The 27,452-nt window shown below is 39.9% G+C and overlaps 1 protein-coding gene across 1 annotated transcript; it reads left to right on the top strand.

Moving 5' to 3' along the window:
• Positions 1 to 353: 353 nt before the first annotated feature.
• On the top strand, positions 354 to 24,455 carry Ovch2 (ovochymase 2). Its single transcript, XM_051191993.1, has 15 exons — positions 354 to 441; positions 3,891 to 4,000; positions 5,525 to 5,616; positions 9,844 to 10,016; positions 10,361 to 10,456; positions 10,700 to 10,851; positions 11,321 to 11,510; positions 12,536 to 12,559; positions 14,443 to 14,533; positions 14,650 to 14,774; positions 15,625 to 15,765; positions 16,099 to 16,229; positions 20,217 to 20,310; positions 21,498 to 21,629; positions 24,361 to 24,455. The coding sequence occupies exons 1-15, from the start codon at positions 354 to 356 to the stop codon at positions 24,453 to 24,455; spliced, it is 1,734 nt and encodes a 577-aa protein (XP_051047950.1).
• Positions 24,456 to 27,452: the final 2,997 nt, after the last annotated feature.

Raw genomic sequence — 27,452 nt, 5'->3', positions numbered from 1 at the left:
AATATTCAATCTTTTATAGGAAAAGGAGCAAGCAGCAATCACAAATGAAAACCTTAGACACTACCCACTTTGCTAAACCAGAAACATTGTGGAAAGCAACTTACTGCTGTAGGTGGAATAAAATATGTTATGTCACTCAACCAAGACTTTGCTTCTGAAGTTAACCCCCACATCTTACAAAAGACATTTCCAAGAAACCACATTCAGAAACATCTTATGGACAAGGTTGAGTGCCTCAAGTCTTGGTTAATAAATAACTTTGTTTTAAGTGGATTATTGCTATTCTTCCAACGCTTGCCTCCCTTGCTTCCCTTGACCTCTCTAGATTTCAGGAGGAAGCTTTGGATCTCACCATGCCTATAAGCAAGGACAAGCTGATTTTAATATTAGGAATGGTCTGTTTGGAACAAGGTAATTCAGGAACCCTTTCTTCCATCAGAGGTAAGTTTCAAATTAACTTTATAACTACCTTTATTCTTTATCTGATGGAATTAATCTTGCTGAGAATCAGAGCAACAATTCCACTTCCTGTTCATTTGGGAATGTAAGAAAAGCAAATTATTTCAGAAACATAATTGGTTTTCAAAAATATTTCTTTGGATTTTGCTCCTGTGATAAGTATATGAAACTGAAGTAAAATATTTATGGGTGGGGGGTAAATATTTTATCCTAATTTTACCAACTGAGCTGGGATTGTCTACTTATTTGAAAACATTACACAATCCTGTATTCTTTCATGGAGCAATTCTGGATATCAGCACAGGTCTGGAAGCATTTAGAATCCTTGGAGAAATTATCCTACTCAGTGACATATAGTGTAAATGATTTTTACATTTACTGAAAACAGTTGCTGGCAGGCTTCTCTATAGTCAGACTCTGCCAGCCTGGAGAATCAACATGTTTTCTGTCTCTGCCTCGGTAACTTCAAGGAATACTAAATTTTACATCTAGCAGATTTATGACTCATTCAGCTAAAGCAGATGGGAAAGCTTTTAATCATACCTGTACTGGGTTCAGAATGAAAACACAATTGATTATTTCATGCTCTGTTATTATTATCTATGTGTCTCTTTGATTTTTAGTTTTCACATCTGCTATGTAAAGAGGAAAGTGCCATTTTTACAGGCAAGGTGTGTGGATTAAGCAATAAGTTATATGAGCGAGCTCGTATACTTTAACATTTATCTAATTAGATGACCTCTTAAAGGTATATTCCTAAGAAAAGTCATTTTCTCATTCATTCATGCTTTTCAAATGCAACCTGGAGTCCAGAAGTTATGATAGACATTAGGAGTGCAGATACATAGGATCCATGTTCCTAGATTTCTCACTCAAGAAGTCCATAGACCAGTGAGGGAAGTAAACAATTTGCTCTCATAATGTTTGGAAAGAACTGCTAAAAACTAATAGAGAGTCAGGAGAGAGAGGGCTATGCCATGGGAGAGATCCAGAGCTCAGTTTGAGTAAATCAAGGAAGACATCTTAGTTGAGGTGGTAGGTATGCATTCAACAAGTCATCTAGGTAAGGAAGCTGAGTGATGATGAGGCAGAGTCTTATACGCACTCCTGAAAGCCTCCTGGAAAGAAATGGCCTCAAAGGGAACAAACTCATCACTGGATTGCCCAGTGCAAGTAAATAAATTTATTCCAGCCCCTTATACGCACATATTAGAATGTTTTCAGGGATGAAGTCTTTTTTTTTTTAAGTTATTTTTCCCTTTACCTAACAGGTACCTGGTATGAGAATCGAAGCTGTCTTCATGCCACTATCTCTGAACAACATGTTTTCTGCCCTACATTAAATCTAATTAGATTTATTCATATCTGACTGTGTGGCAGGCACCACAGGCCATTGTCTCAAACTCTGCCTCATGGACAAAGCCGAGGGAGTTATATGGACACAATTAATAGTGCAGGCAGATTTCAACATTATCAACAAGTTAACAAAGCAACTCTATATCCAGACTTGCAAAACACACTATGCATACACCAGATATGGTGTTTCACACCTTTAATCTCAGCATTCCAAAGGCAGAGACAGGGGGATCATTAACTTAAGGTTATCTGGAGCTCCATAGTGGAAAAATGAGAAAAAGAAAGAGATGGAGAGAGGAAAAGAGGAAGAGAGAGTGGAAGGAAGGAAAGGGAGGGAGGGAAGAAAGGGAGGAAGGAAGGAAGGAAAGAAGAAAGAAAGGAAGGAAAGAAGGAAGGAAGAAAGGATGGAAGGAAGGAAGGAAAGCAGGAAAGAAGGAAAAATATTTAATCCCCATGTGGATAGACTCCACAGTATAGTTGTATTGAGGGCCAGAAAAAACTATTGACCTCTTGCCTTCATATGTACACATGTGCAGATTCCAGATCCCAGAACTGCACAAGAGTTGCAGACAGAATGCCTTCAGAGCAGCAGGACTTGAAAAAAATTCTTTCTATCTGAGTGTCTATCTGATAGTAACATAGAAAAAAGGAACAAGCACACACTCCTAATGGTAACCTCTTTCAATTCATCTTGAATAATATCTCTGTCTTGACAATCTTTCTACACAGTTACATCTCTTTACATACAGCTACATCTCTTTTCTCCACACCTATCTTCTGTACACACTTCTCTCTATTCTGTTACATTTCTTCACATAACTGATACATCGGTACCATTCACTCACTCACACACTCACACACACACACTACTCTCATATTCACACACATTCTCTCACTCATTCACTGATTCACTCACCTCCTTCTACATCTCTCACCCTTCTCTTTCCATTGCTCACACTTCCCTCTCCATCACACTTCTCCTATTGCAGCAAAGCCTCTGTACAAATATGAATCACATTTTCAGGGCCACATGGCACTTCTTGAGTAAACAATAAGGAACAGAGCCACACTGGTCACACAGTTTCTCTCTATCTAGAGGAGGTCATGCTGACTGGGCATGGTGAGTAAATAGCTCTGAGTGATTAGCATTCCCAGACAGAGAATGATGTTGAAATTCAGGACTCAAACAATAAACAGAGGGCTGAACCTTGAGTGGTTAGGAGCATGTGCAGAAAGTCAATTGCTACAGGAGGTTATGTCTACCAAAGTTGCTTCATGTCTGACCCTGATTCAGCAATAAACACCTGGGAACTTGTCCTTGTGTATTCATCTCCAGGGGCAACCAGTCTATTTTGAATTTGCTCTAAAGTCTAAAATCAGATAAATGTGTAAATGGCTATATCTGTAGCTGAAAATTTTCTCATATGTCAGTCTGAGTAATGAAAAATACCTAGTATTTATTTCTGTTCATCAAAATTTAACATTTAGGCAGAAATCATCTTCCTGCCCATCTACAGATATATGTATGTCCAGTAGATTGTGTGTGTGTGTGTGTGTGTGTGTGTGTGTGTGTGTGTGATAAACACACAGGCATTGGGGGAAATACCCATAGCTGTTTTTAAGGAAGAAATATAGTGGCACATGGGAAAAATATAGACAAAGAAAAAGTTATTCACAGGCAATGGTACCATCAGCCTTGCTTCATGAGATTATCTCCATCACATAGTTGTTCTTCTGGTGGGATGACCTTATGAGTATCAGTTGCAGTCTGCTGTATATTCTCAGTGGCCTCTGGTAAAACCATTGCTACTAGCAGCTCTCAGCATCCACACACAAATGAACATAACCCACATACATAAAATGGAAATTGTCTCCTGGTGATACACATCTTATTCATGAAAAACATATGTAATCTCTTGTCCTGCAAAATACAAATAATCCCAATCATTCACTTAAAGCTGGGTTGTAATTTTTCTACATGCTCCATATGCTACATTTTGTCCTTGCTCGGAAGATTTTTCTATACATCTTAGTCTAGATATTAATCACTCAGTGTCTGTCTTGTCTTTCCCCAGCTCCTAACTGTGGACAGAGTCTGTTTAAGCCACAGCCTCATAATTACTTTAGCCATTTCAGTCGCATTGTTGGGGGAAGCCAAGTGACAAAGGGTTCCTATCCTTGGCAGGTAAGTCTCTCAAACCCTTCTCTTGTGGGTGAACTATGATGTCTCAAGCTTGTATCTCTGCAGATCACATGCTACCTCCCTTAGGTCACCCTCTCTGGAGAAAAAAAAATGCTCATAACACCCCAGAGCTGTGGTTTCCTAATCTTGAAAGAAGACACTTCCCAGCCCAATTAATCAAGATTAATGTTCATGGTTGAACTTTGTTTGGTGGGTTGCCTGACTGTCTTAGGGTTTTTATTGCTGTGAAGAGACACCATAACCATGAATATTCTTATAAGAGAAAACATTTGATTGGATGGCTTATGGTTTCATATGTTTTGTACATTATTATCATGGTCAGACATGGAAGCATGAGGATGACATGATGCTGAGTAAGGAGCTACATCTTGATCCACAAGAAACAGAAAGTGAATTGAACTAGCCATAGCTTGAGCATAAGTAACCTCAAAGTCTGCTTCCATGGTGATAACTTTCCTCCAACAAAGGTACACCGACTTCAATAAGACCACACTTCCTATGAGCTTATAGGGGTCACTTACAATCAAACTACCACACAGACTGTCAATGTTAAACTTAACAAATATGTGTTTGAATAGACTATTGGTCACTTGATCAATTGGTCATCTGTCAAATTCAGAAGTTCATATTCAAATCATAATCATGACCAATTGGTTTTTCTTTCATGTTTGTTGTTGTTGTTCTGTGTTTTCTATCCTTATCCTCTCAGTATTCCTCCTTTTTGATTGTTCATTGTTTGTTTGTTTTGGTTCAAAGCATCTAAACTAGAGTCTTAAAAGCTCTAAGCATATACTGTACCACTGATCTACACAACCTTAGTAGCTTTTTCTGTGTCTCTTGGTGTTTCTTTTATTTTTTTTTCTTTTCTATTGTTCAAAAATAACTTTCAGTTAAAAATTCTAATCAACTGCCTTTGTCTCATCCCAAAATTATAAAGCTATCCATTGAAAATATTTACTTGCATATTATAAGTTATCTTAAAATCAAATCAAATATCATGGATAGATTGAGTTAAAGACAGAAAGTACATTAGTGGGAGCCATAAAGACATTTCAATGAGTAAATGTGCTTTATACTAAGTCTGACAACATGAGTTTGATCCAAGGGACCAACACTATAGAAGGAGAGTGCTGATGCCCAAGGTTTGCCTTTTGATATCCACATGCATATCATGCATGTATATATGCACACATATACACATGCATGCACACATACACACAAACTCACAGGCATGCACACAGACACACACACTAGTGTAAAAAATGAATAAAATCATGTTAATTATGTTAAGAGGCAAACTAAACAACAGACCTGAAGTTCTAGGGGTCATCATTAAACATACGAGAAAACAGTAGTCCAAACTACTGTCATAAATGCTGTCATAGTCCCTGAATCATGATCACGGTGGTTAAGCTACTTGTAATTGTCTTTCAGAATATGGTCAGTTGTATGTTTTGTGGTATTCCCCACAATATTAACTTTCACCAATTTAAATCTGTCATCTAGGTGTCTCTGAAACAAAAGCAGAGGCATGTCTGTGGAGGAACTATCGTGTCTTCACAGTGGGTCATCACTGCTGCTCACTGCATGGCTAACAGGTAGGAAAGCTTGGCTCAAGGAAGAGGACCAGATTATCACTTCTTCCCCCTTGGAATCAGAATCAATTATTCTTGTAAAACTCAAGGAATATTCCTAATTGGGTGTCATAAATGAAGCCTTGTAACATTGTAAGCTGATACTCTTGTTAGAAAAGGACTCCTTGCAGAAGTAAAATACTGTATTTACACAAACCCACTGAAGTCCACAAAGAGTAATATCAAAAGACTGACTAGTGAGAGTTTCCAGCTAGTCTTGATAAAATATTTCAGTGAAAAAGCAATACCTGGTTCACTATACATTTTAAGAAGTACATAAAAGGAAACAAAGACAGACAAGTAAAATAAAGATTCTCAAGTCTTCCTTTTGGTCTTGCTTCTCTGAGCTTCAACCTAAGAACTTTCATTGTTTTATCAGCTTTCTAATACAATCCAAATACTTCACTATCAGTGTTGTATGCATACCCCAGGCTGTAACCAAGATCATGTTCCCATAGTTGTGCTTTTAATTTAAGTTTGAAAACATTCTTAGGATCTTCACTTACTGCCAGTTGCTAGTGAGTACCAAAGACACAAAAATGACTAAGTCATGATGTCTCCCCAAGAGTTCATTGATTAAAAAGATAAATTAGCCTGGAATATGGTACTCATCTGTAGACACAGCCACTTGAACAGCTAAAGAAGGAAGATTGCTTGAATCCAGGAAATTAGCACCAGTCTGAGCAATTAGAAAGTCCCTGTGTGTTGAGTAAAAATAAAAATGTATAAGCAAACAAATGAATGCTGAAAATATCCCTACAATATAGGTAGTAGTAAGCCAAAGAGATATTATGTACTAGATTAAGTAGCTGATATATCCAAGATTCAGAAAAACATTCCAAGAAAAAGATACCCTTTCTAATAGTGTACAAAGTATCACCATTGGAAATGAAGGGTACCAAAGAATTAAAAGCTCAAAATGCTTACTTTTTCCCACCTCATCCTGTCAAGTTCCTTCTAGATAACACTGATCTGAGGAAATGGCACCTTTCTCATTTAATGGGAGAATTATACATTGCAAATACAAAGAAGGTAAAGAGACAACCCCCACTTTCCATTGTTGTAATTGGTTCCAAATCCTTGAGTATATATGAGTTAAGGTGCTGCCCTTTATAATACAAATGCCACGTGACATTTTAAACACTGAAACAACAACCTTACTTGGAATCACAAATAATTTACAAAATAACTCACTGGTATTATGACTGGGACAGCCTAATACAGTGGTTCTCAGCCCTCCTAAAACTGTGTCCCTTTTTAATACAGTTATTCATGTTGTGATGTCCCCCAACCATAAAACTATCTTTGTTGCTACTTCATAACTGTAATTTTGCTAGTTATGAACCATAATGTGAATATATATGTTTTCTGATAATCTTAGATGACTGCTATAATGGGAGATGTCATTCTGTAATTTCTTTTATTGGATAATGAATAAAGCACTGTTAGCCAATAGGAAAGCAAGATAGGTGGGACTAGGAGACAAGGAGGATTCAGGAAGAAGTAGGGAGGAGATTCAAAATGTAGGACCAACAGAACAGAGGTCCCGATCCTCTCTGTGGTAAGATAAGACCACATGGAAATAGATTGATAGACATTGGTTAATATTTAAGACAAAGCTAGCCAATAAGAAATTCTAGTAACAGGCTAACACCTTTATGTCTAATATAGAGTCTCTGTGTGTTATTTGGGGCTGGCGCGTCTGTGGGACTAGACTGGTGGGTGGAAAAACTACTTGTAACAAAATGATGCTGCAACATGGACCCAAGAACTTTCACTTAAAACTTGACAAAAAGCTTAAAAAGAGGTTTTAGAAACAAAAGAACAAAAACAAGCAAGGCTTCTTGGTAGCAGCATTTTTCTTGGTTGGGCTGTTTTGCTAGAGGCAAGCAGAGATTTGCATGACTCCTTTAAGGGAAGTTTCCTGACTCAGCATAGTGCCAAAAAACTGCACTGCTTTTAAGAAGCACTGCTAACAATTCAATGGTGTGTATGAGCAACTGGAAAGAGTAGCTGGATGTGATGGCACATGCCTTTAATTCAGCACTTGGGATACAGAAGCGAGCAGATATCTGTGATTTCAGAATGAACCTGGCATACAGAGTTAATTCCAGGACAGGCAAAAGTTACAAAGAAAACCCTGTCTCAATAAATAAAAAATAAAAGTAGAAGAAATAGGGTAATAAAAAAGCCTCATAAAGATGGAAAGCACAGAGAAACTTTGGATACTATATGCTATTCTGTTGTCTTTCTATTGTTTGACTGCTGAGGTAATAACAACTGTTAAAGGAAATGCTGCTAGATTAATCCAATTTATATATTTTTAAAATGCTTTGACTCCAAAATTTAAGTGTAAGAACACCCAAATTCCCAAATATTGTTTATAAATGTTTGTTTTCATTTAAATGGGATTGGTTATAAATAGTTAATAATCACAACCAATCTCTTTTTAAAGGTAAAAAGTAGATTATGGTATAGATATGAATACTTTATTTTGGAATGGATTTTCATTTATTGATACAAATTTAAGGTCAATTTGTAATATGTATATTTCTCCTCTTGTTTAGGCATTGTGTTTATATAGCTCATTTAGAAATGTAATGTATACTTTAGTATAGATTATAGATAGCTACCTATGATAGACAAAACTTGAAGTTAGTTAGGTTTTAAAGATATACAGAGATGTATTTGAGACGGATAGGCATTCTTCAAACCTTTAAAAGACCTACAGAATATGGCATTTAAAATGCTTTAGAGTTTTTATTAACAGTGAGGCACAACTGCTCCTAGCAACACCACCTGTATCAGAAAGGAAGATGGACATCGAAGAAACTTGTTATGGAGTTTACTTCCAATATTGCAAGACTAGCCATTTGAGCAAGATACTGCTCTTGTCTGAACTGTTTAAACTGGACATACAGGACCCACAGGAAAGTGACTGCTGATACAAGATGGACATTGCTACAGGGTTCCTGCTTCATGGAAGTGTCTGCCAGACATTCTGCAGGAGACTGAGAAAAATGACTGACAAATTGCCAATACAGGTGAACAGTTTAAAGTTTCCTGTTTTGCTGAGGAATCTGCCAGACACACTATGGCCTATGGGCTGAAGATGGAACATTACAGAAGAACTTCAGGTGACTGACCAGGCCAGCTGTCTCTGTCATTTCTAGAGTTTATATATCATCCTTCTGTGGTCTTTGATGGAGTTGAAGACAGATAGTTATGGTTATAGTTTTCCTTAGTTAGCATTAAAGATAAGTTACATATACAACTTTAGACTCACAAAGATAGGATAGATGATAAAATATTTTTCTTTAAATCTTGCTAAATGTTAATAGACTAAAATTGTTAACTGTGGTTCTTACTTGATAACTATTTTGTTATATATTTTACTATATTAAAGTTAAAACCCTTTTTATTTTAGACAAAAAAGAAGAGATGATGGGATATGTCATTCTGTAAATATGTTTCTCTTATCGGATTATGAATAAACCACTGTTGGCCAATAGGAAAGCAAGATAGGTGGGACTAGGAGACAAGGAGGATCCAGGGAGAAGTAGGGAGGAGATTCAATATGTAGGACCAACAGAACAGAGGTCCCGATCCTCTCTCCTCTGGTAAGATAAAACCACATGGAAATGCTTAGATTGACAGAAATTGGTTAATATTTAAGACAAAGCTAGCCAAAAAGAAATGCTAGTAACAGGCTAACAGCTTTATATCTAATTCAGTGTCTCTGTGTGTTATTTGGGGCTGGCGCAGTGGGCCGGCAGGAAAACACGCTCATAACACTGCTGTGAAAGGGCCATTTGACCCCCAAAAGGGTTGTGACCCACAGACTGAGAACCATTGCCCTAATAAGATAGTTGAATAAAGCATCATATATATTTTAGCTCCCCAAATTACAATGCATGTTTATCTCTCTGGCTGATTATAAATAATACTGACAATACTAATGATATCATGCTGCTATGTCTATACTTTACAAGCCCTCCATTGGAACTGAGAATCTCTGTATTTCATTTTTCTTATAGCAATGGAATCAATCATTCTCAGATGCTTTGCTCGACACTCTCATACTCCACATTATCCATCAAGGTCAATTTAAAGAAGCCAATTTGCCTGCATTTACAAGCACATGCAGAGGCTCATTAAAACCCCCATCTCTTCCCTTCTCTCTTTTCATAGAAACATTGCATTAACTTTGAATGTTACTGCTGGAGAACATGACTTGAGCCAAGCTGAGCCAGAAGAGCAAACACTAGCCATTGAAACCATCATTATACACCCCCAGTTCTCTACCAGAAAACCTATGAACTATGATATCGCTCTTCTGAAGATGGTTGGAACCTTCCAATTTGGTAAATGTTTGTAGTGTGCCCTGATCATCTACCCTGTTTCCACATAGTCTTTAAGCTATACTGTATCCCCTACAGATAATGTTATACAGTCTGAAACCAGCTCTTCTGGATCATAAACTGAAAGACAGATATTTCTGGAGGGTCCCCTACCTAAAATGCCCTTTGCTTATGGTTGTGGGGGTAGGGTTAGGTGGTGTTTGGAGAAGAAAGCTGACATGTGACCCCTGAAAATGCCAGGCAAACCTTAAGGGTGCTTTGGAGACCACCTAGATGCCAATAGGTGAATAACTTTGATACCCGCTCCTGTATGAATGATCCAAGTCCTGCCTTGATCTTTTCTTCAGGCCAATTTGTGAGGCCTGTGTGTCTTCCAGAACCAGGGGAACATTTTAAGCCTGGATTTGTTTGCACAACTGCAGGCTGGGGTCGCTTGACTGAAGGTAAGGGCCCCTGAGCCACTCCTCTTAATCCAAATTCAAAACTTTCTGGTGGATAACCAGAAATCAGAAATATTTTACAAGACAAGCATTTCAAATGCAGAGAATTTCAGTGTGCTTAAGAAATTGGCATCCTTCCAAAAAAGTCAAAACATCTGCATCCAGCTGTTGATGACAGAAGGATTATACATCTTCAACTCAGGACAGTGACTGGTTTACCTTGATGGGCCCATCCCTTTGTCCCAGGTGGCAGCCTCCCACAAGTCCTGCAGCAGGTGAACCTGCCAATTTTGACTCAGGAGGAATGCGAAGCAGCTCTGTTGACTTTAAGGAACCCTGTTACTGGGAAGACCTTTCTCTGCACAGGATCCCCTGATGGAGGAAGAGATGCTTGTCAGGTAAGCGTGAGCAGCTTGTTAGCAGGGAGGAGCCTAAGAATGCTGATTTCAGATAAACCTAGAATCTGCTTTCCACCAAAAATAATAAAGGTGGTGCCAAGGACAAGGGGCTCAGGGTTCTGTCATCCCTTCAGGGTGCCTCTTCTTATTTTGAGGTTTCTGGATTGGGGCGTTGGGGATGTCATTTTTCAATTCTTGACATTTATGGAAAGTGTCATCAGTTGTATCACTAGGCAAAGTGTCTCTGATTCTATGATATGAATAAGAAAGGGAAGGAATTCTTCTGCTTTACTGAGAACCAAAGGTGGGGAGAAGGAGCAGCAACTGACAAACTCTTTGGTTACAGGGTCCTTTGTCTAAATTTTTAAAGGACATGTTATACTTGTCATTAGCACACTCATGGGGGAAGGGTGAGCAGGCACCTCCACCAGCAATCACGGTCATAGAGGCTTTCTTCTTCCTTCCTCAGGGAGACTCAGGAGGCTCACTCATGTGCCAGAATAGGAAAGGGGCCTGGACTCTGGCTGGTGTAACTTCTTGGGGTTTGGGCTGTGGTCGAGGCTGGAGAAACAATTCGAGGAAAAAAGAGCAAGGATCTCCTGGGATCTTCACAGATCTTAGCAGAGTGCTTCCCTGGATCCATGAACACATCCAGACTGGTAATGAAGTCATCCTGAAAGCTTAGGAAGCTACAGTTCTACAGGGTAAAGAGCATCAGCAAACTAGACAAGTCAGGGCTGTAGGAGAGCCACTTTCTACTCATGCTAGACAAGTCAGGACTATGGGAGGGCACTTCTATTCTCAGTGTAACCCTTGGGAATTTTGAAATGTACAATCTAAAGCAAGAGCACAGCATCATCTATATTCAAGTATTAAAATATTCACTGAAGAATGAGTACATTCCTCATAAATCACTTCGCCTATCTTTAAAACTATGTTAACTGATCACCTACTTTTCAACTATTCTAGCAAGACTCAGCAAGCAGAAGCATAGCTCAGTAATGATCAACTACTAATGATCTGAGAATGATATTAATAAATATTTCCGATGTCACAATTAAGTAAGGGATACCAGTGCCTAGAGGGTAGAGATCATGAGAGCTGCTATGCCACATACAGTACAGCAGATAGTCCCCACCATAATTAATAATCTCACTTTAGATTAATAAGACAAAGATTTAGAAACCCTGGTATAGAAGCAAATGTGGTAAATCTGAAGGGTGGAGTCTACATACACTCTTCTGTTGACCAGCTAGCTTTGTTTCTACCTCCAAACTCCAAACTGTTCCCTTAACTGGTGTCTTCCAGCCTCAAATTGGCTTTCCCAAAGGGATTAATGAAAGTTAACTCAGAATTGGGGAATTTTTTTCAAGAGTATTGCCCAATGGCAAGTATCTGAGCCTCAGTGTGTGACTATTCAAAATATTCATGGTTGGAGGAAGGTTATTTCTATTCTCATGTTTCCTTGCCTTTTTTTTTTTCCCTCCCTCAGTGCAACTGTTTCTTCATTAGTAAGAATAAAGTGAGTGAAATCGTTTCAAAATGCTAGGACTGCTGTCCTACTTTGTCATTTTATCCACCCTGCTGTTATTTTCACAGATTAAATTTTAAGTATTTGCATATTGGTTTAAAATGAGTCGAGGTACCACAAGCTTTGAATCACATCTTTCTTTTTGTTTCTCAGGCCATCGGAGAAAGAGCTCCAGAGGTGGGTACTCCTTGCAGCCTGCACTTGCAGGAGTTTGAATTAACATCCTAACATTTCTGAGTGTCACTTCCTGTTGTCATCAAAAACACTTCCTCTGGTAGTGTTTCTCTGACCACTTGTTATAAAATTCTGAAGAGTACCCACAGCTATCCCTGCCAGTCTGCCAATTCCATGTCCACAGAGCCCTGCTCCCTTCCATGCACCTTCTTGTCACGTCATGCCATAGCTTTGTCTAATTCATCAAACACTAACTGACAAATACTAACTTTCAATTACATTGCAGGAGAAGAGGGGAGGGGTGCAGAAACCATTAACAAGCTATAGTCCTCCCCCAAAAGTGTCCCTACTACACACAGGGGGCTATCCCTGCTCACTGTGACTCCTCGATGTATTCACTCTGAGGTCTGGGGCAAACTCTTTTGTGAACAGAGGTTGGTTGTGTTTTTCTTTTGTCCTGATCACCCATTCTCAAATAAACACACAGAAGTTTATATTAATTACAAAATGCTCAGCCTGTAGCTGAGGTTTATTACTAACTAGCTCTTACAACTTAAAATAATCCATTTCTATCAATCTATATTTTGTCATATGGTTCTTGGCTTTACCTGTCTTCTAGCATCTTGAATCCCAGTGGCTGGCTCACATCTCTCCTTGACTCTGCCCTTCTTCCTCTCTGTATTTTTAGTTTGTCTTTCCCACCTAGCCTTGTTTTTTCTTGCTATAGGCCAAATTGGCTTTTTTACTAACCAATGAGAGTAAAACATATCCATGGTGTGCAGAAGAATTATCCTACAGCACTCTTCCCTCAGTTACATCATCCATCAAGAAAGGAGATTGGCTCTTAGCTTCACTGTTCACTGTGTCTTTGAGTCTGTAAGATTCTTTCTCAAAAATCAATATGGCAAAGTAGATTTCCCAGAGCTAGCCTACTTAGAGACATAAATGACCAGTGTTGTAGGCTTTGGAACAGAGACATCCTTATCCAGCATAGACCCCAAAGGATGAAGAAGAAAAAATATGGGGTGCAACAGCAAATCAGCGAAAGAAGCTCAAGGATAGACTATGTAATGACTTCTAAAAGGATAAAGAAATAGAAAGATAAATTAAGATCAAATTCTGCAAACTACACACCAGTCCAAAAGCAATGGGAAATGTATTATTTAGATAAATATAGCTATTCTTTAAGAATATAAGAACACCATGAAAGGTATTAAAGGAAGAATAAGTCAAGGGGAAATCATAATAGATAAAACAAAAAGAAGGATTAAAACAGGATAAGGGCCAGAGAATGAAAAGAAGGAAATAGAAAGGAACAAAACTTAATACCAGTTTAGTGAGTACTGTAAGTAAAGAGGAGGGGGGATCCAACTTGACTCATTCTATCATCACAGCTTTGAACATTTGAGACTGAAAGCCCGTACATAATCAAATAAGAAGTAGCTGTAATTGTGCTGATGAAGAATTCCACTTGTATCATGTTGAGTTTCAGGGGAGATAACTGGACCTAAAGTCCAGAAAAGTAGAGGTAAGAGCTGAAACTGCTGCTGTGACTAAGCCTATGCTGGGGTCCCTGGTAGAAAAAGAAAAGGAAGAGACTAGGAAAGAATCAGGGAGTGTCTGCACCCATAGAATGAAGCGATGGGGTCAGAGTGAAAGAGGAAAAGAAGTCACAGCATCTCCAAGGTAAGCAGGGCATAAAAAGAACAAAATTTCAAAACAATGAGACATCATAACATCATAGGAACCAAGAGAGGAAAATAGTGCAGGAAGAATGAATGAACGTGTCCAAAAAGAACTAATGCTCCCCAGTGCTCAGCTTCTGGAAGGTTGTAATGGTGTCTAGCATTGACTACCAGCCCTGATGCTGTGGCTTTCCCTCCCAGCTTCATGCAGTGAGCCTGATGGTCTAATACATGGGACTGAGGGAGAGCTACACTTCCCAGAAAGCCTCCACCTATACTATGAGAACAAGCAGTGAGTACTCCCTGTGTTGTCCTCCCCCAGACTTCACCTCCAGCATGCCTGTGCCCATTACACGACTGTCACATTCTGTCTAGAAAGTAATACCCTTTCCATGTATCTGCCTGCAGACTGTGTGTCTGGACCCTGCTGGTTCCAGTGGACATGCATATATTGCTTAATCTGTCCCACTTGGATGCAGAATCTTGTTACCACAATTACCTGGCAATGTATTCCTTAGAAGACAGACTCATTGGTGAGTGGTCCTTCACATTGTCAAATGGAAATCTGTGCTAAGTATACTTAACAAGATCTGGTTACAACATATCTGCCCTCGAGCCATCTATAAATGCCACATTTTCCTTTTCCAATTTTGAGAGGCTGTTCTAAAATGGGGAAGAACCAAGTCTGAGCCTGCAGACTTGGCAGCAGCTGCATCTGATACTTATAAAGCCAGGCTGCCTGCATTTTGACCCAATTAGGAGTAAAATTTACATTATTGCTGGGTCTCCCAAGCAGAACACTGCTTAACTATGTATGCAAGTGGCTTTACCTGTCTTGATAGACAAGGAAGAATAATGCCAAGAGATAGCCATGGAGAGGCAAAGCTTATTTATGTCAGAAACAGAAATGAATAGTGGCATAGTAGCACATATATGTAACCCCAGAATTTGGGAAACTGAGGAAAGAGAATTGCAAGTTCATGACCAGCCTGGTGTAAATAGTGATATCCTGTCTCAAACAAACAATCAAATTACAGAAACGGAGTAATGTCTCTGTGATTCTCACTCTGAAGTAACTTTGCCCAACCCACTTGGAGATACTTGGCATTATTGTGGAGTACTCTTGACTGTTGCAACTGAAGAGAATACAGGCAATAATGCAGAATGTAGGAGAGACTATTATAAAGGATTAGACATTTAAAAACATCCTGCAAAGCCAAAGAGCAGCATGAACACAGAACATTCTGTATCAAAACCCCAGTTGTACAGAAGGTGAGAGGCCTATTTAGACAATTCTGAACTTCGAGGACAACATCATCTCCTTGAAGCATTTGTGTGGTGCTGTTTTCCAGACTCTGAACAAAGATTCTTCTCCCAATGCAGGGAAATTCTGTGGAGAAAGTCTCCCTTCATCCATTCTTGTTGGCTCCAGTTCTATCAAGCTGAGATTCATCTCTGATGCCACAGATTATGCCACTGGGTTTAATCTCACCTATAAAGCTCTCAAGCCAAGCTACATTCCTGGTAAAAACCATTTACTTCCATTGCAGAAGTTTTGGCATCAGAGTAGTTAGGCGAGGAGCAGGGAGTCCCTACCTGAGGTCTGCTGGCTCCACAGTGGAGAAAACATCTTGGCTAGCTGGAGGAAGCAGTCTAGCTTCCTCCGGTCCTGAAAGTTCATGGTGATCACTGACCCAAATGAGCTGAGAGGGTCTTAAGAGTTGTGTGAGCTAGTGCACAAGACTTTCCCTTCACGTTGGCATTGTCAAAAGATGTAGTTTGTCAATTGTTGAGACAGGAGGTAGAACACAAGTCTTTCTTTGGTGATTGCATTTGTTCTGCCCTCCTTTGTTTCAGATTCTGGCTGCAAGTCTCTAACTATCCTCTTTGAAGAAGGTACCATACATAGTCTTCATTATCCTGAAGACTACAGTGATATGGCTAGCTGTACATGGATTTTTCAAGCCCCCAACCATTGCCTAATTAAGGTATTATGTTTGTCCAAAATTAAACATGATATAGTTGTGAGATACCTGACAGGCCTTATGTAGGCAGAGGTTTTTATCTGATTTGTTTATAGCCAACATTAGTCTTAAGTACCTGGCACATTATACACTTTGAATAAAAGAACCAGCCTTGCTTCCCCTGCAACCACCACTACAAAACACATTTACTCTTTAGCTCTGGTTCAAAACAAAATTCCCCAGTGTTTCCTTAATCTTTAAAACTGATGACTTTCACAGGTTTTTTGCTCCTCTTAGAAACATTCTTCCTTATAAACTCAAATTAGAAAAAAACATTATGACTAATTAAAAAGTTGATAACAACCATACCAGTGTCATTAAGAGCTCCAACCAGAGAAGATACAGCAAATAGAAGCAAGCACACTCAAGGGACAGGAAGTGTGAGATTCAATAGTCTTAAAGTATACTTAGAAATAATAAAGGAAAGCAAGACTGAAGCCAAAATATAGGCCTTTGGATATCTCGCTAAGAAGTTTATTGCACATCAGTAGTGTGGAGTCCAGTTGTTGTTGCCAATTAACACTAATGGACCCTCTGTGGAGATAAGTCACTAGGTAGGTGAAGGTAGGTCAACAGTCAGGATTAGGATGAAGACAGGCATTTATGTGTAAGTCTTTCTCTTAAAATAACAAATGAACAGAAGCATATGGAGGAAAGAAACGAAAGGAAGAGAAAGGGGAGAGAATAAGAGACACCCTAACCCCCAGACTCTTTCATAGTTCATTTTACTGATGCAAACATCTGTATTAGTTATTTTTCTTATTGCTGTGACTAAACCCCTGACAGGACAGAACAGACAAGAGGAAGAGTATATTGGGCTTTAAGAAGAAGGCAGGGTAGGCATGTTGGCAGTAGCATATTATGATGGTCATATTATGTCAGCACTCAGGAAGCAGAAAGTAGACAGAAAGTGGCCACAACCCCTTAAGGCCTGCCTATCAACAACCCCTTAAGGCCTGCCTATCAATGACACACTTCCTCCAGTGAGGCTCTACCCCCTCAAAGTTTCACAACCTTTCAATACATCACCATCACCTGAAGAACAACTATTCAAATATGTGAGCCTATTGGGGAGATTTCATATCCAAACCATGATAATAAAGAATATTTGCCTAAACTAAGACAAGTACATCACTAGGCAATACAATCAAGGATATTGCCATCTTATGTATAGGTCCAAGTTAACCACAGCATTGTTATTGGCTTCTAACTGTATTTGAGGAGAAAAGGGGGTCTGAGATACAGGTAGAAAAACCCAACTGACGAGTCTTTATGACAGATGAGGGGGAAAATTGAGCCTTTAAAACACAAAGCAAACCAAACAAACAAACAGATATGGTCAACAGATTGGGTTTCTCACCAAAGTTAGAATTTAGAGAGAATTAGAATTAAGAATTAATTATCCAGTCCCCACCCCACCTCTTAAAAACAGTGCAGAATAATGGGACTGAACCATTGAACATTTGAGAGAAGCTGGGATTCACAGAATCTGAAACATCAAATGCAATCAGAGGTTAGAAGCCTTATGAGATCACACTGGCTTTAAGAATGAGAGAGGATGGAGATTGCAGGACCAAGAGCTCATCTGCAATGATTTCCAGAACTGGCCCAGTGTTTTTACTTTATATTCATCAGTGCTGAGACTTAGCTTTGCAAAAATAGAAAATGACAAAAGTATGTTTAGGTCCCTTCCAGAAATTGCTGGAAATTTTGTCTTAATCCCAAGACAGATATCTTTTAAAAATTTCACATCAGCAATTCAAACAGAAGTTCTTAAGATCAAATATTCTAACACAATCTGATCCAAAGATCTGGTTATTTGATTCATACTGAGGAATGATTATAGAGAAATATTTGAATTTTTGTTTTCTATAATAAAGCTGTTCTAAGATTTTATGTTTCTATAAGAGTAGGAAACTTTGTATGTGCAGCAAAAATTCCTCAGTTCATAACACTGGGCTTGTATCTAAAACATGGTGTTTCAAGAAACGTTCGCAGGCACTTCATTGTTCAACTGCATGCTTAGTATACATGTTATGTGTATACATGTTATATGTCCAGACTAAGGCTGTAGTAGAGTCACACAGGCAAGAGCAGCCAAAACACTATGGATTCATGCTGTGTTTGAGTTAAATTTTGGTCATTGCTCCTTAAGAAAAATTTACTGATGCCAAATTGTTTGCAATTTCTTCATCCCTTCCATGTGAAATCACAACCCAGAGTTTCTTGCTCCCTCTTCAAGTCCTCCCCTTGTCTGTGTAACTCCTCTTTTTTTGTCTAATACAAAACAAGTGTCCCATAAGAAGGAAGGTAGTTACATAAAGACAGCTTCTTACACATTTTTGAGATAGCACGGAAGTATCACACACAAGGAGAGAGTGTGATAAGGAGAGAGTTCCATTTAACATCAGGATCACAGAAACTGTAGGACTAGAACTGTCATGATTTGTTATTAATAAACATCTGGGTTTATATTTCTGCTCAGCACTCAAAAGCAACTTGTGATGATATTTTGTTTATGATCTAACAAATAAGGCTTGCCTGATTATCAGAGTCCAAAGCTAGCCACACTAGCTAGCCATAGAGGCCAGACAGTGATGGCACACACCTGTAATCCCAGCACTCGGGAGACAGAGGCAGATGGATCTCTATGAGTTCAAGGCCACTCTGAACTACACAAAATTGATCCAGTCTAAAAGAGAAACACAAAGGTGATCCCAGCACTTGGAGTGGCACGCCTTTAATCCCAGCACTAAGGAGGTGAAGACAGGAATGATATGGCTGGGGGGGGGGGACAGCAATATAAGATGGGAGGAGACAGGAATTCACAGAGTAGACTGAGTAGCAGTTAGTCTGAAGCAGTCCATCTGAAGCAGTCTGAGGAACAGTGCAGTCTGCGGACTAGATTGCCCCTTTGGTCTGAGCATTGGTAGAGGTAAGAATACTCTATCAGCTGGGTGCTTTGCATCTCTGATCTTTCAACTTTCACCCCCTGATGGCTGACTGAATTTTTATTATTAAGACCTATTAGAACTTATGCTACAGCAACTATCTCTACCCTTCACTAAGATTTCTGCTTAGAGCTGTGAATTCTCCAAGTTCACTGCTCTGAACAGGTGCTCCCTGTAGCTTCCAGGCAACACAGTTTGAGAGCTGCTCTTACATACATTTGTAACTGTCAGTGAGGACTGGAACACATTGTAGCAGCAGACAGCAAATGTGATGAGGAGACAGACACATCTTCTCATGTAGAAAGATTTACCTACCTTGTGAGAGATACAACTCCCTTAATTTTTGAGTCTAGTGAACTGGAAATTCACAATTAAATACCAAGAACAGGATTTACGGTGTAAGATCTCTAGAAAAGCAATTTGTGTCCAGACAAGCACTTATGCAGCCAAGTAGCACAGTCCAAAATGGCCTCCAGAAAAGAAAGTCTCTGTAGGATGGTCCTTCCATCCCCTACAGCTGCTAAGGAGCTTAGACATTTGCACAGATCCCCACCCTTACAGGCAGGCTGTGTTTGGTAGCTTCTATGTTTCAATCTTTTTATTTGTTTGTTTGTTTCCTTTTTTAAAGAGTCTCTTGTATTTTCCTAAGTAACTTAGCCACTTGTGAACTTTCTCAACTAAGTTCTTACTCTAGAGCAGTGGTTCTCAATTTTCTTAATGTTTTGCCCTTTAATATAGTTCCTCGTGTTGTGATGACCCCCCCCAGTCCCACAATTATTTGTGCTGCTACTTCATAGGTGTAATTTTGATACTGTTATGAGTCACAGTGTAATATCTGTGTTTTCCATTGGTCTGAGGCAACCCCTGTGAAAGGGCCATTTAACCCCAAAAGGAGTCATGACCCATAGTTTGAAAATCACTCTTCTAGAGCAAGGTGAGTGACCTAGAAGTATCTGCTCACTCCTTGAGCTTCTCTAGATATAACCAAGAGTCTTCTCAGCTGTCATTTCAGAGCCTAGAAATACAAGAAAATGGAGACTGTACTTCAGACTATGTGACTGTACACAGTGATGTTGAGAGGGAGAAGGAAATAGGTTTGTATTCCCCTGAAGCCCTGACTTCCCACAGTTGGCCTTGGACCTGGTCTTGAAATGAGGAATAAAAGGATTTGTCTTCTTTTTCTGTGTTCTCTGAACCTCCTCCATCTCTTTCTATGGTCTCACCATCACTTCTGCTTTTGTGTAAGAGAACAAAGAGCAAGGACCAAAGAACTATTTCAGAAATGTGAAAGGTCCAAACAAAGAGGAACCAGATAGAGGCAAGCTCATGGGCTATGGAGGCAGGTCAGTGGTAGAGTGCTTGCTCAGCCTGCATGAGCTCTTTGGTCTCATCCCTAGCCCTGGGGTGCCTCAAAAAATTGCTTAGTGAATCTTGTGGCTTGAGGCAACTCCTTTTTTTTTTTATTTTACATATCAATCCCACTTTCCTCCCCCTCCCTCCCTTCCATGCCCCCTGACCTCCCTCCTATCCCATTCCCCCCCCACACACACACACACATACTCCACAGGGAGGGTAATGCCTTCCAGGAGGGATCAACAAAAGCTGTCAAGTCATTTGGAGTAGGGTCTAGGCCCTCCCTCTTGCCTCTAGGCTGAGTGTCCACCCATGGGGAATGTGCTCCCAAAGTCCTTTCATGCACCAGGGATACATCCTGGTTCCACTGTCAGAGCCCCCATAGACTGCCTAGGCCTTCTAACTGAGACCCATGTTCAGGGGGTCTGAATCGGTATAATTCTGGTTTCCCAGCTATCAGTCTGAGGATCCATGAGCTCCCCCTTGTTCAGGTCAGCTGTCTCTGTGAGTTTCTGTAGACTGGTCTTGACCCCTTTTCTTACCACTCCTCCCTCTCTGCAAGTGGGTTCCAGGAGTTCATATCAGTGTTTAGATGTAGGTGTCTGCTTCTGTTTCCATCAGCTACTAGATGAGAGCTCTATGATGGCATATAAGTTAATTATCAATCTCATTATCAGAGAAGGGCATATAAGGTAGGTTGTGGAGGCAACTCCTTTTAGCAGCACTTTAGGAGTATTTGGCAGATGAGACAAACCTGTAATGATGATGGGTTCAAAACAAATTTAGAAGAGGCAAATCCCTGTTTTGAAGATGAGTTGTGGTATTTGTCATAAAAGCCTGTCAACAACTATCTAAAGCACACTTGTTTTTATTTATCTAATGCTGTATCTATTCACTTGGCTCCACTTACCTGTATGGGGACTCACAGCTCGCCTATGTGGCTATGTGGTACCCGACCCTGTGCTGAGCACCTCCAGTGTGATGCTCATCAGCTTCCAATCAGATGAGAATGGCACTTCCAGGGGCTTCCAGGCTGAAGTCTCCTTCATTTCTAGAGCAGGTAAGAAGTTGGAGGCATCAGCTCTCAGGCTCCCAGTTCTAATCCTTAGATCATGGTAGGAAAGGGTAATCTGAGCAGTGCAACATGGGCACCACCAATGCTTTTTATGGCAATTGCATCCTATAAATTCCCCAAGAACACTGAATAGGGGACGGACAGTAAACTATATGATATTGCTAGGAATAGATGTGGTTAGGTTTTACAACCTCTTGTGTGTTTATCAACCAGTCAGTATATAAGCTTCATTAAATCCACCTTATTTAGTATGTATTTTTCTTTTCACTCACTAGTATGGAGAACAGCACTATAATGCATGTCTAAAAGAAGCTTATGTGTCTTGGCCAGGTGGTGGTGGCCCACACCTTTAATCCCAGCACTTGGGAGGCAGAGGCAGGTTGAGCTCTGTGAGTCAGAAGCCAGCCAGGTCTACAAGGCCAGTTTTTTTTTTTCCAGGACAGGCTCTAAAAATACAGAAAAAAAAAAAAAAAAAGAAAAGAAAAGAAACCCTGTCTCGAAAAGGAGGAGGATGAGAGGAGGAGAAGAGGCAGCTTATCTAGCACATGAGTTTTGATCTGGTTGATCTAGTTTTGTCCTGGAATTTGATGTAGCCTCAGAATCTTCCTGCCTCCACCTCTTAAGTGGTAGGACTACAGGTTTGTACAGCCATGCCTAGGTCATTCGTGTGTGTAAATACATATGCACTTGTCACAACAGACATTTTGAGGTCAGAAGGCAGCTTGCAGGAGTCTGTTCTCTTCTACCACCATGTGGGTCCCAGGAATTGAATTTAGGTCATCAGGTTTAGCAGCCAGCACCTTTACCAGCTGAGCCATCTTGCCTGACTCAAGCTCTTGTATTTTCTACATGAGATATATTATGGTCTTCTTCTTGCACTAGGGAGCACTTCAGCTCTGTGCTTAGGAACTATATTAAACAACTAAATCACCAATAAAAAAAAAAAACACAAAAGCACATATACACACAAACAACAGAAAAGTGGCATGTGACAAATAGACTGTGACAAGGACTTTTGTTTGTAGCATGAAAGCTGGAACAAGAAGTTAGAATGGGGGACTGAAAAGATGGATGTTAAAAACACTTTCTTCTCTTTCAGAGAGCCCAGGTTCAATTCCCAGTATTCAGGGCAGCTTGTAACCATGAATTCCAGGGAGTCTAGTACTCTCTCATAGCCTCCACAGGCATCAGGCAGACACATGGTGCATACATATGCATACACAAGTGAAACATTTATACATATAAAGTAAGTAAATGGGGGGGAGGTGACAGACTGAGCTTTGTTCCACCTCAGCTGGTAACATGGCCATCAAATGTTTCACAAGAGCACTGTGACTATTGACTGTGGGGTTACATCTTAGTTGTCCTTCTGTTGTGAAGAGACACGTGAACAAGTCAACTTACAAAAGGAAGCATTTAATCGTGAGCTTGCTTCAGTTTCAGAGGGTTTGTCTATGATCATTATGATGGAAGCATGCTGGCAGGCAGGTAGCTGAGAGATTACTCCTGATTCACAAGAAAAAGAGCATGACTGGGCCTGGAATGTCTCAGTTAATGTTTTTTGCTGTGAAGAGACAACATGATCAAGACTGTTATTATAACATAAAACATTTAATCGGGAGCTTGCTTGTAGTTTCAGATGGTTAGTCCATTATCATCATGGTGGGAAGCAGATAGGCAAGGTGCTGTAGCAGTAGCTGAGAACTTTACATTCTGATCCAAAGGCACCAAGCAGGGAGAGGGGGAGACTAGGCCTGTAGTGGGATTTTGAAGCTTCAAATCCCACTCCTAGTGACACACCTTCTCCAACAAGGCCACACCTCTTAATCTTCCCCCCAACAGTCCCACTCCCTGGTGATCAAGCATTTTAATATGTGAGCCTATGGGGGCCATTCTCATTCAAACCACCACAGTAAGCTTTTGAAATTTCAAAATCCACCCTTAGTGACTCACCACCCCCAAAACAGCCCTACGCCTGGTCCTTTCTAAACAGTCTGCAATCTGGGATCCAAGTATTCAAATATATGAGCCATTCTCATTCAAACCACAACAGGTTACAAATAAATGTTAGTGATTAGACAGATGCATATACATACGTACTCCACAAAGAATGAAAGTAAACTGCATGTCTGAAATTGGCTGGCCCTTTCTAGGTGTATGGTCTTAGTAATATCATCCAAGACTCATTATTTCCAATGATGGAAAAATACTTCATTTATAAAAGTGGAGTGGGGAGCTATGATCCATGGTAGAGTGTCTTCTTAGCATGCATCAGGTCCTAGGTTCAACTCCTAGCATAGCTAAAGAAAAACCAAGAAAAAGAAACAGACTGAGAATACAAATTAAATCAGAGAAGATTCACTTGGCTATGAGCAAATGTGGAACACATACCCACAAAAAAGTTTATAAAGTACCTTCATCCATCCCAGGTCCTGGATGCTTGTGCTACCCAACCTCCATATCTTCATGATTCTTCTTCTGTACAGGAAATCCAAAGAGATGGTTATCTACTTCCTGAGCTCTCCATTTTGTTTAGGCCTTAAACAGCTGCTGAAAGAGAACCCAGGTTGAAGTTAAAATATACTCCACCTCTCTTTGAGACCCATGTAGCCCTATTTATTGAAGTGTCTTCACAATTATAATAAGGTCACCATAAATCATTTTCTGATGTCCTAAATTTGACAGTCTGTGAGTCAAGAATTCTGTTTATACTCAGATCTCAGTGTCTCCATACCAGAGGATGAATCACTGCTTCTGGAGACATGGGACATGCCACCTGGAGCAATGGAAGTTCCTGGTAAGCTGCTTTGAGGCATTTGACTAAGCAGTCTACTCAGTAAGTGCTGGGTAAATTAACGTCTTGTTAAGTGTGTTGGAATCCTAAACTGCAATACTCCAGAAGGTGACCCTTATGTTTGGAGATAAATCTTTACAGAAGTAATTGACCCAAAATAAGGCCATTGGAGCATGCCAATCTATATGACTTATGTCTTCCTAAAATGTGGAAATTTGGATGCAGAGAGAGGCACACCATATGAAGACGAAAATAAACATCAGGGGGACAGCAGCAACTGACAGTCACCTACTGAAGCAAAGGGAGAGGGATGCAAAGCACTGAGAAGAATGTCAACCATCAGAAAGAATCAGCCTGCTGACATACTGACTTTGAACCTCTGCCCTCCAAAAATGTGAGACAATAAAGCTCTGCTATTCTAGCGACTGGTGCAGTTTGTAGTATTCTTTCAACAGTAGCTTTAGCAAACAACTTCATCAGAAATGGCTAACACATTTTTCAGGGCTGACTAAATATCCACAGCACTGGCAATCAGGAAGGAGAACCCAAGGGAACACCAGAGTCCAGGGCTGAAGTTGTTCCCCACAGGAAGCCCTGTCTCTGTATGTCTCTTTCTCTTTCTCCCTTTCTCCCTTTGAGACAAGATCAAGAATGAGGTAAACAAGAATGATCTCTCATACCTAATCCTCCTGCCTCTGTCTCCAGTGTTCTGGAATTCCAGGTGGGCACCACCATGTCTAGTTTGTGCAGTGTTGGGTATCAAACCCAGGGCTTCAAGCATGCTGGGCTAACACTCTAGAAGTTGAGCATCATACCTTGTTGCTCTCCCAACAAGTGGGAACCTCAGTCCTGACTTTGAAGACTTTCAATGAGTCAAGTCAGACCAACCCACATAGTCCAGGATGATCTGTACCCGAAGGTAATAGGTTAGGGATTTTAGTTACGTTCACAAGATCCTTTCTCAGCAACTCCTACATGGATGTCTGGTTGAGTAACTGCCTAGTTTATTGACATATCAATAAAAGCCATCACAGAGATGTATGGGATAATTATTGTCCTTTCTACTAAAAACAGCACAAAAATATTTCCAGACACGAGAAGAAAATAAATGCAAACTCAAGTTTGATGAGGAGAGTTCACTGTAGTGGCCTGACTCATAAGCCCCCTGAACTGAATGCTATTAGCTGCTCTGCTGCGGTTCTATGACAATGAGCATTGAGAAAGGCCAGTCCTTTCTTTTATGTGGTTTCTTCATGACACCCATGAACACAAGTGTTCTATTCATATGGAAGATACAGACATAGTAGACAGAAGACAAGACAGAGATTAGAGGCAGAAAAGATTGTATAATTTGCCATTCTGGAGAGAGAGAGAGAGAGAGAGAGAGAGAGAGAGAGAAAGAGAGAGAGAGAGAACATAGTTTTTTTTTTTATTTGTTGTAAGTTCTTTGACACATAGAGCCGCAAGATAATATAGTGTGGAGAGTTAAGGCTGATTGTAATGAGAAAGGATTTGAGTAACTTGAACCTTTTTGTTTTGGCATCTTTGACATTGACCTCTTGTGGAGAAGAAATCCCTGAGAAGAAAAGTGTGAATGCAGTGTTTTCTTCTCTTGGCCACCAGGGGGCATATTTAGCAAAACTATTTTAGCATTCAAAACCAAGAACAGTATTTTCTAAAGTCACATTACAACAATGAGCAAGGCATTCATCATTTATTCCAGCTGACTACTGGGATGCCCAGAGCAAGGTTGAGTCAAATAAAATTTGGTAAATAAAATTAAATAATCCACAGATAGCACCTGAAGTCAACCTTCAGTGAGAGGCTTTCCTGACTTTTTTCTGACTGAATTAAAACCTTCTTCACAAATTTCTTGCTTCACACAAGCATCATAGAAACTTAAAAAGAATAAGAAAAACCGTCTTGCATGTGTCCTATTTAAGTCCCACATGATATACGCAAGGACCACAGTAAGTTGTTACCCACTGAAAACATGTTTTTGACAGATTACCTTAAAACTCCAGAGTAGGCCAAGGTGTCAGAACCCTGGCACACTCAGCTGTCCTTATGACTAGCACGAGATAGATTAATGACAAACAAAGAACAGAGAGAGAAAGGGAGGGAGAGAGAAAGAGAGAGAGAGAGTGAGTTATTTCTGACAGGGAAATTCTATAATATAGTCTAAGCAAGTTCTTAGAATCAACTTCTGAGTTGATTTTCAAGTAGCTTATCAGAACAAAATTACAGTCCTTTCATAATCAGTCTCTCACTTGATGCTATCAGAAGTCCTGGAGCTTTAAAGAGTCTTAAGTAACTTAAATTCACTAAGTATGGAGGTGACCTAGCTGAGCAATGTATTAGCTTCACATTGACTTTGCTATAAGCTACCACCTTTAACATGTGGATCTGGTAACAATTCCCCAGGTTACTTTGCAGATACTTGAAAGCCACCTTTGTCCTTAACAGTAACACTTCACTGGAGCCTGTTATCCAATAAATGTCTAAATTGGAAAGGTTCAGTATCTATGTATTCACATCATATCAGCACCATTGTTATCTTGACCCTTGGTCAGATTCTTCTCAGCTCTGCATATTGGGCTTTAAAATGGGTTTTTATCAATATTAAAATAATTCAGGACTAACTTGTTAGAGATGTTGTGTGTTTCTCCACAGATCAAGCACCTAATGAGCCTCAACCTTGTAAATTCAGAGCAAACCATGGTCAGGCTACTTATACAAAATAATGAGTCATTTGGCAGTTAATTGGATTACATCACACCTGTTAGCCTACAAAGCCCAACACCAGAATGGTAGCTCACAAGACACAAACATCTTTTGAAACCAGTAGATAACTCTACCAAACTTTAGCCCATCCCGAGAATCAACAAAAGCTTGCTACTTCTGTTGCTCAACATGCAGCTGTTTGACCCCTCTCTGTCATAACACCGTATCATATTACTCCACTCCCTAACATGCCATCCTGTGGTAAGTTACCATGAAAACAACCATCAATT

The sequence above is a fragment of the Phodopus roborovskii genome, unplaced genomic scaffold (assembly GCF_943737965.1).
Source record: "Phodopus roborovskii unplaced genomic scaffold, PHOROB, whole genome shotgun sequence".
NCBI lineage: Eukaryota > Metazoa > Chordata > Mammalia > Rodentia > Cricetidae > Phodopus > Phodopus roborovskii.
Note: the sequence above shows the minus strand (reverse complement) of the source record. Positions and strands in the feature narration are given on the sequence as shown.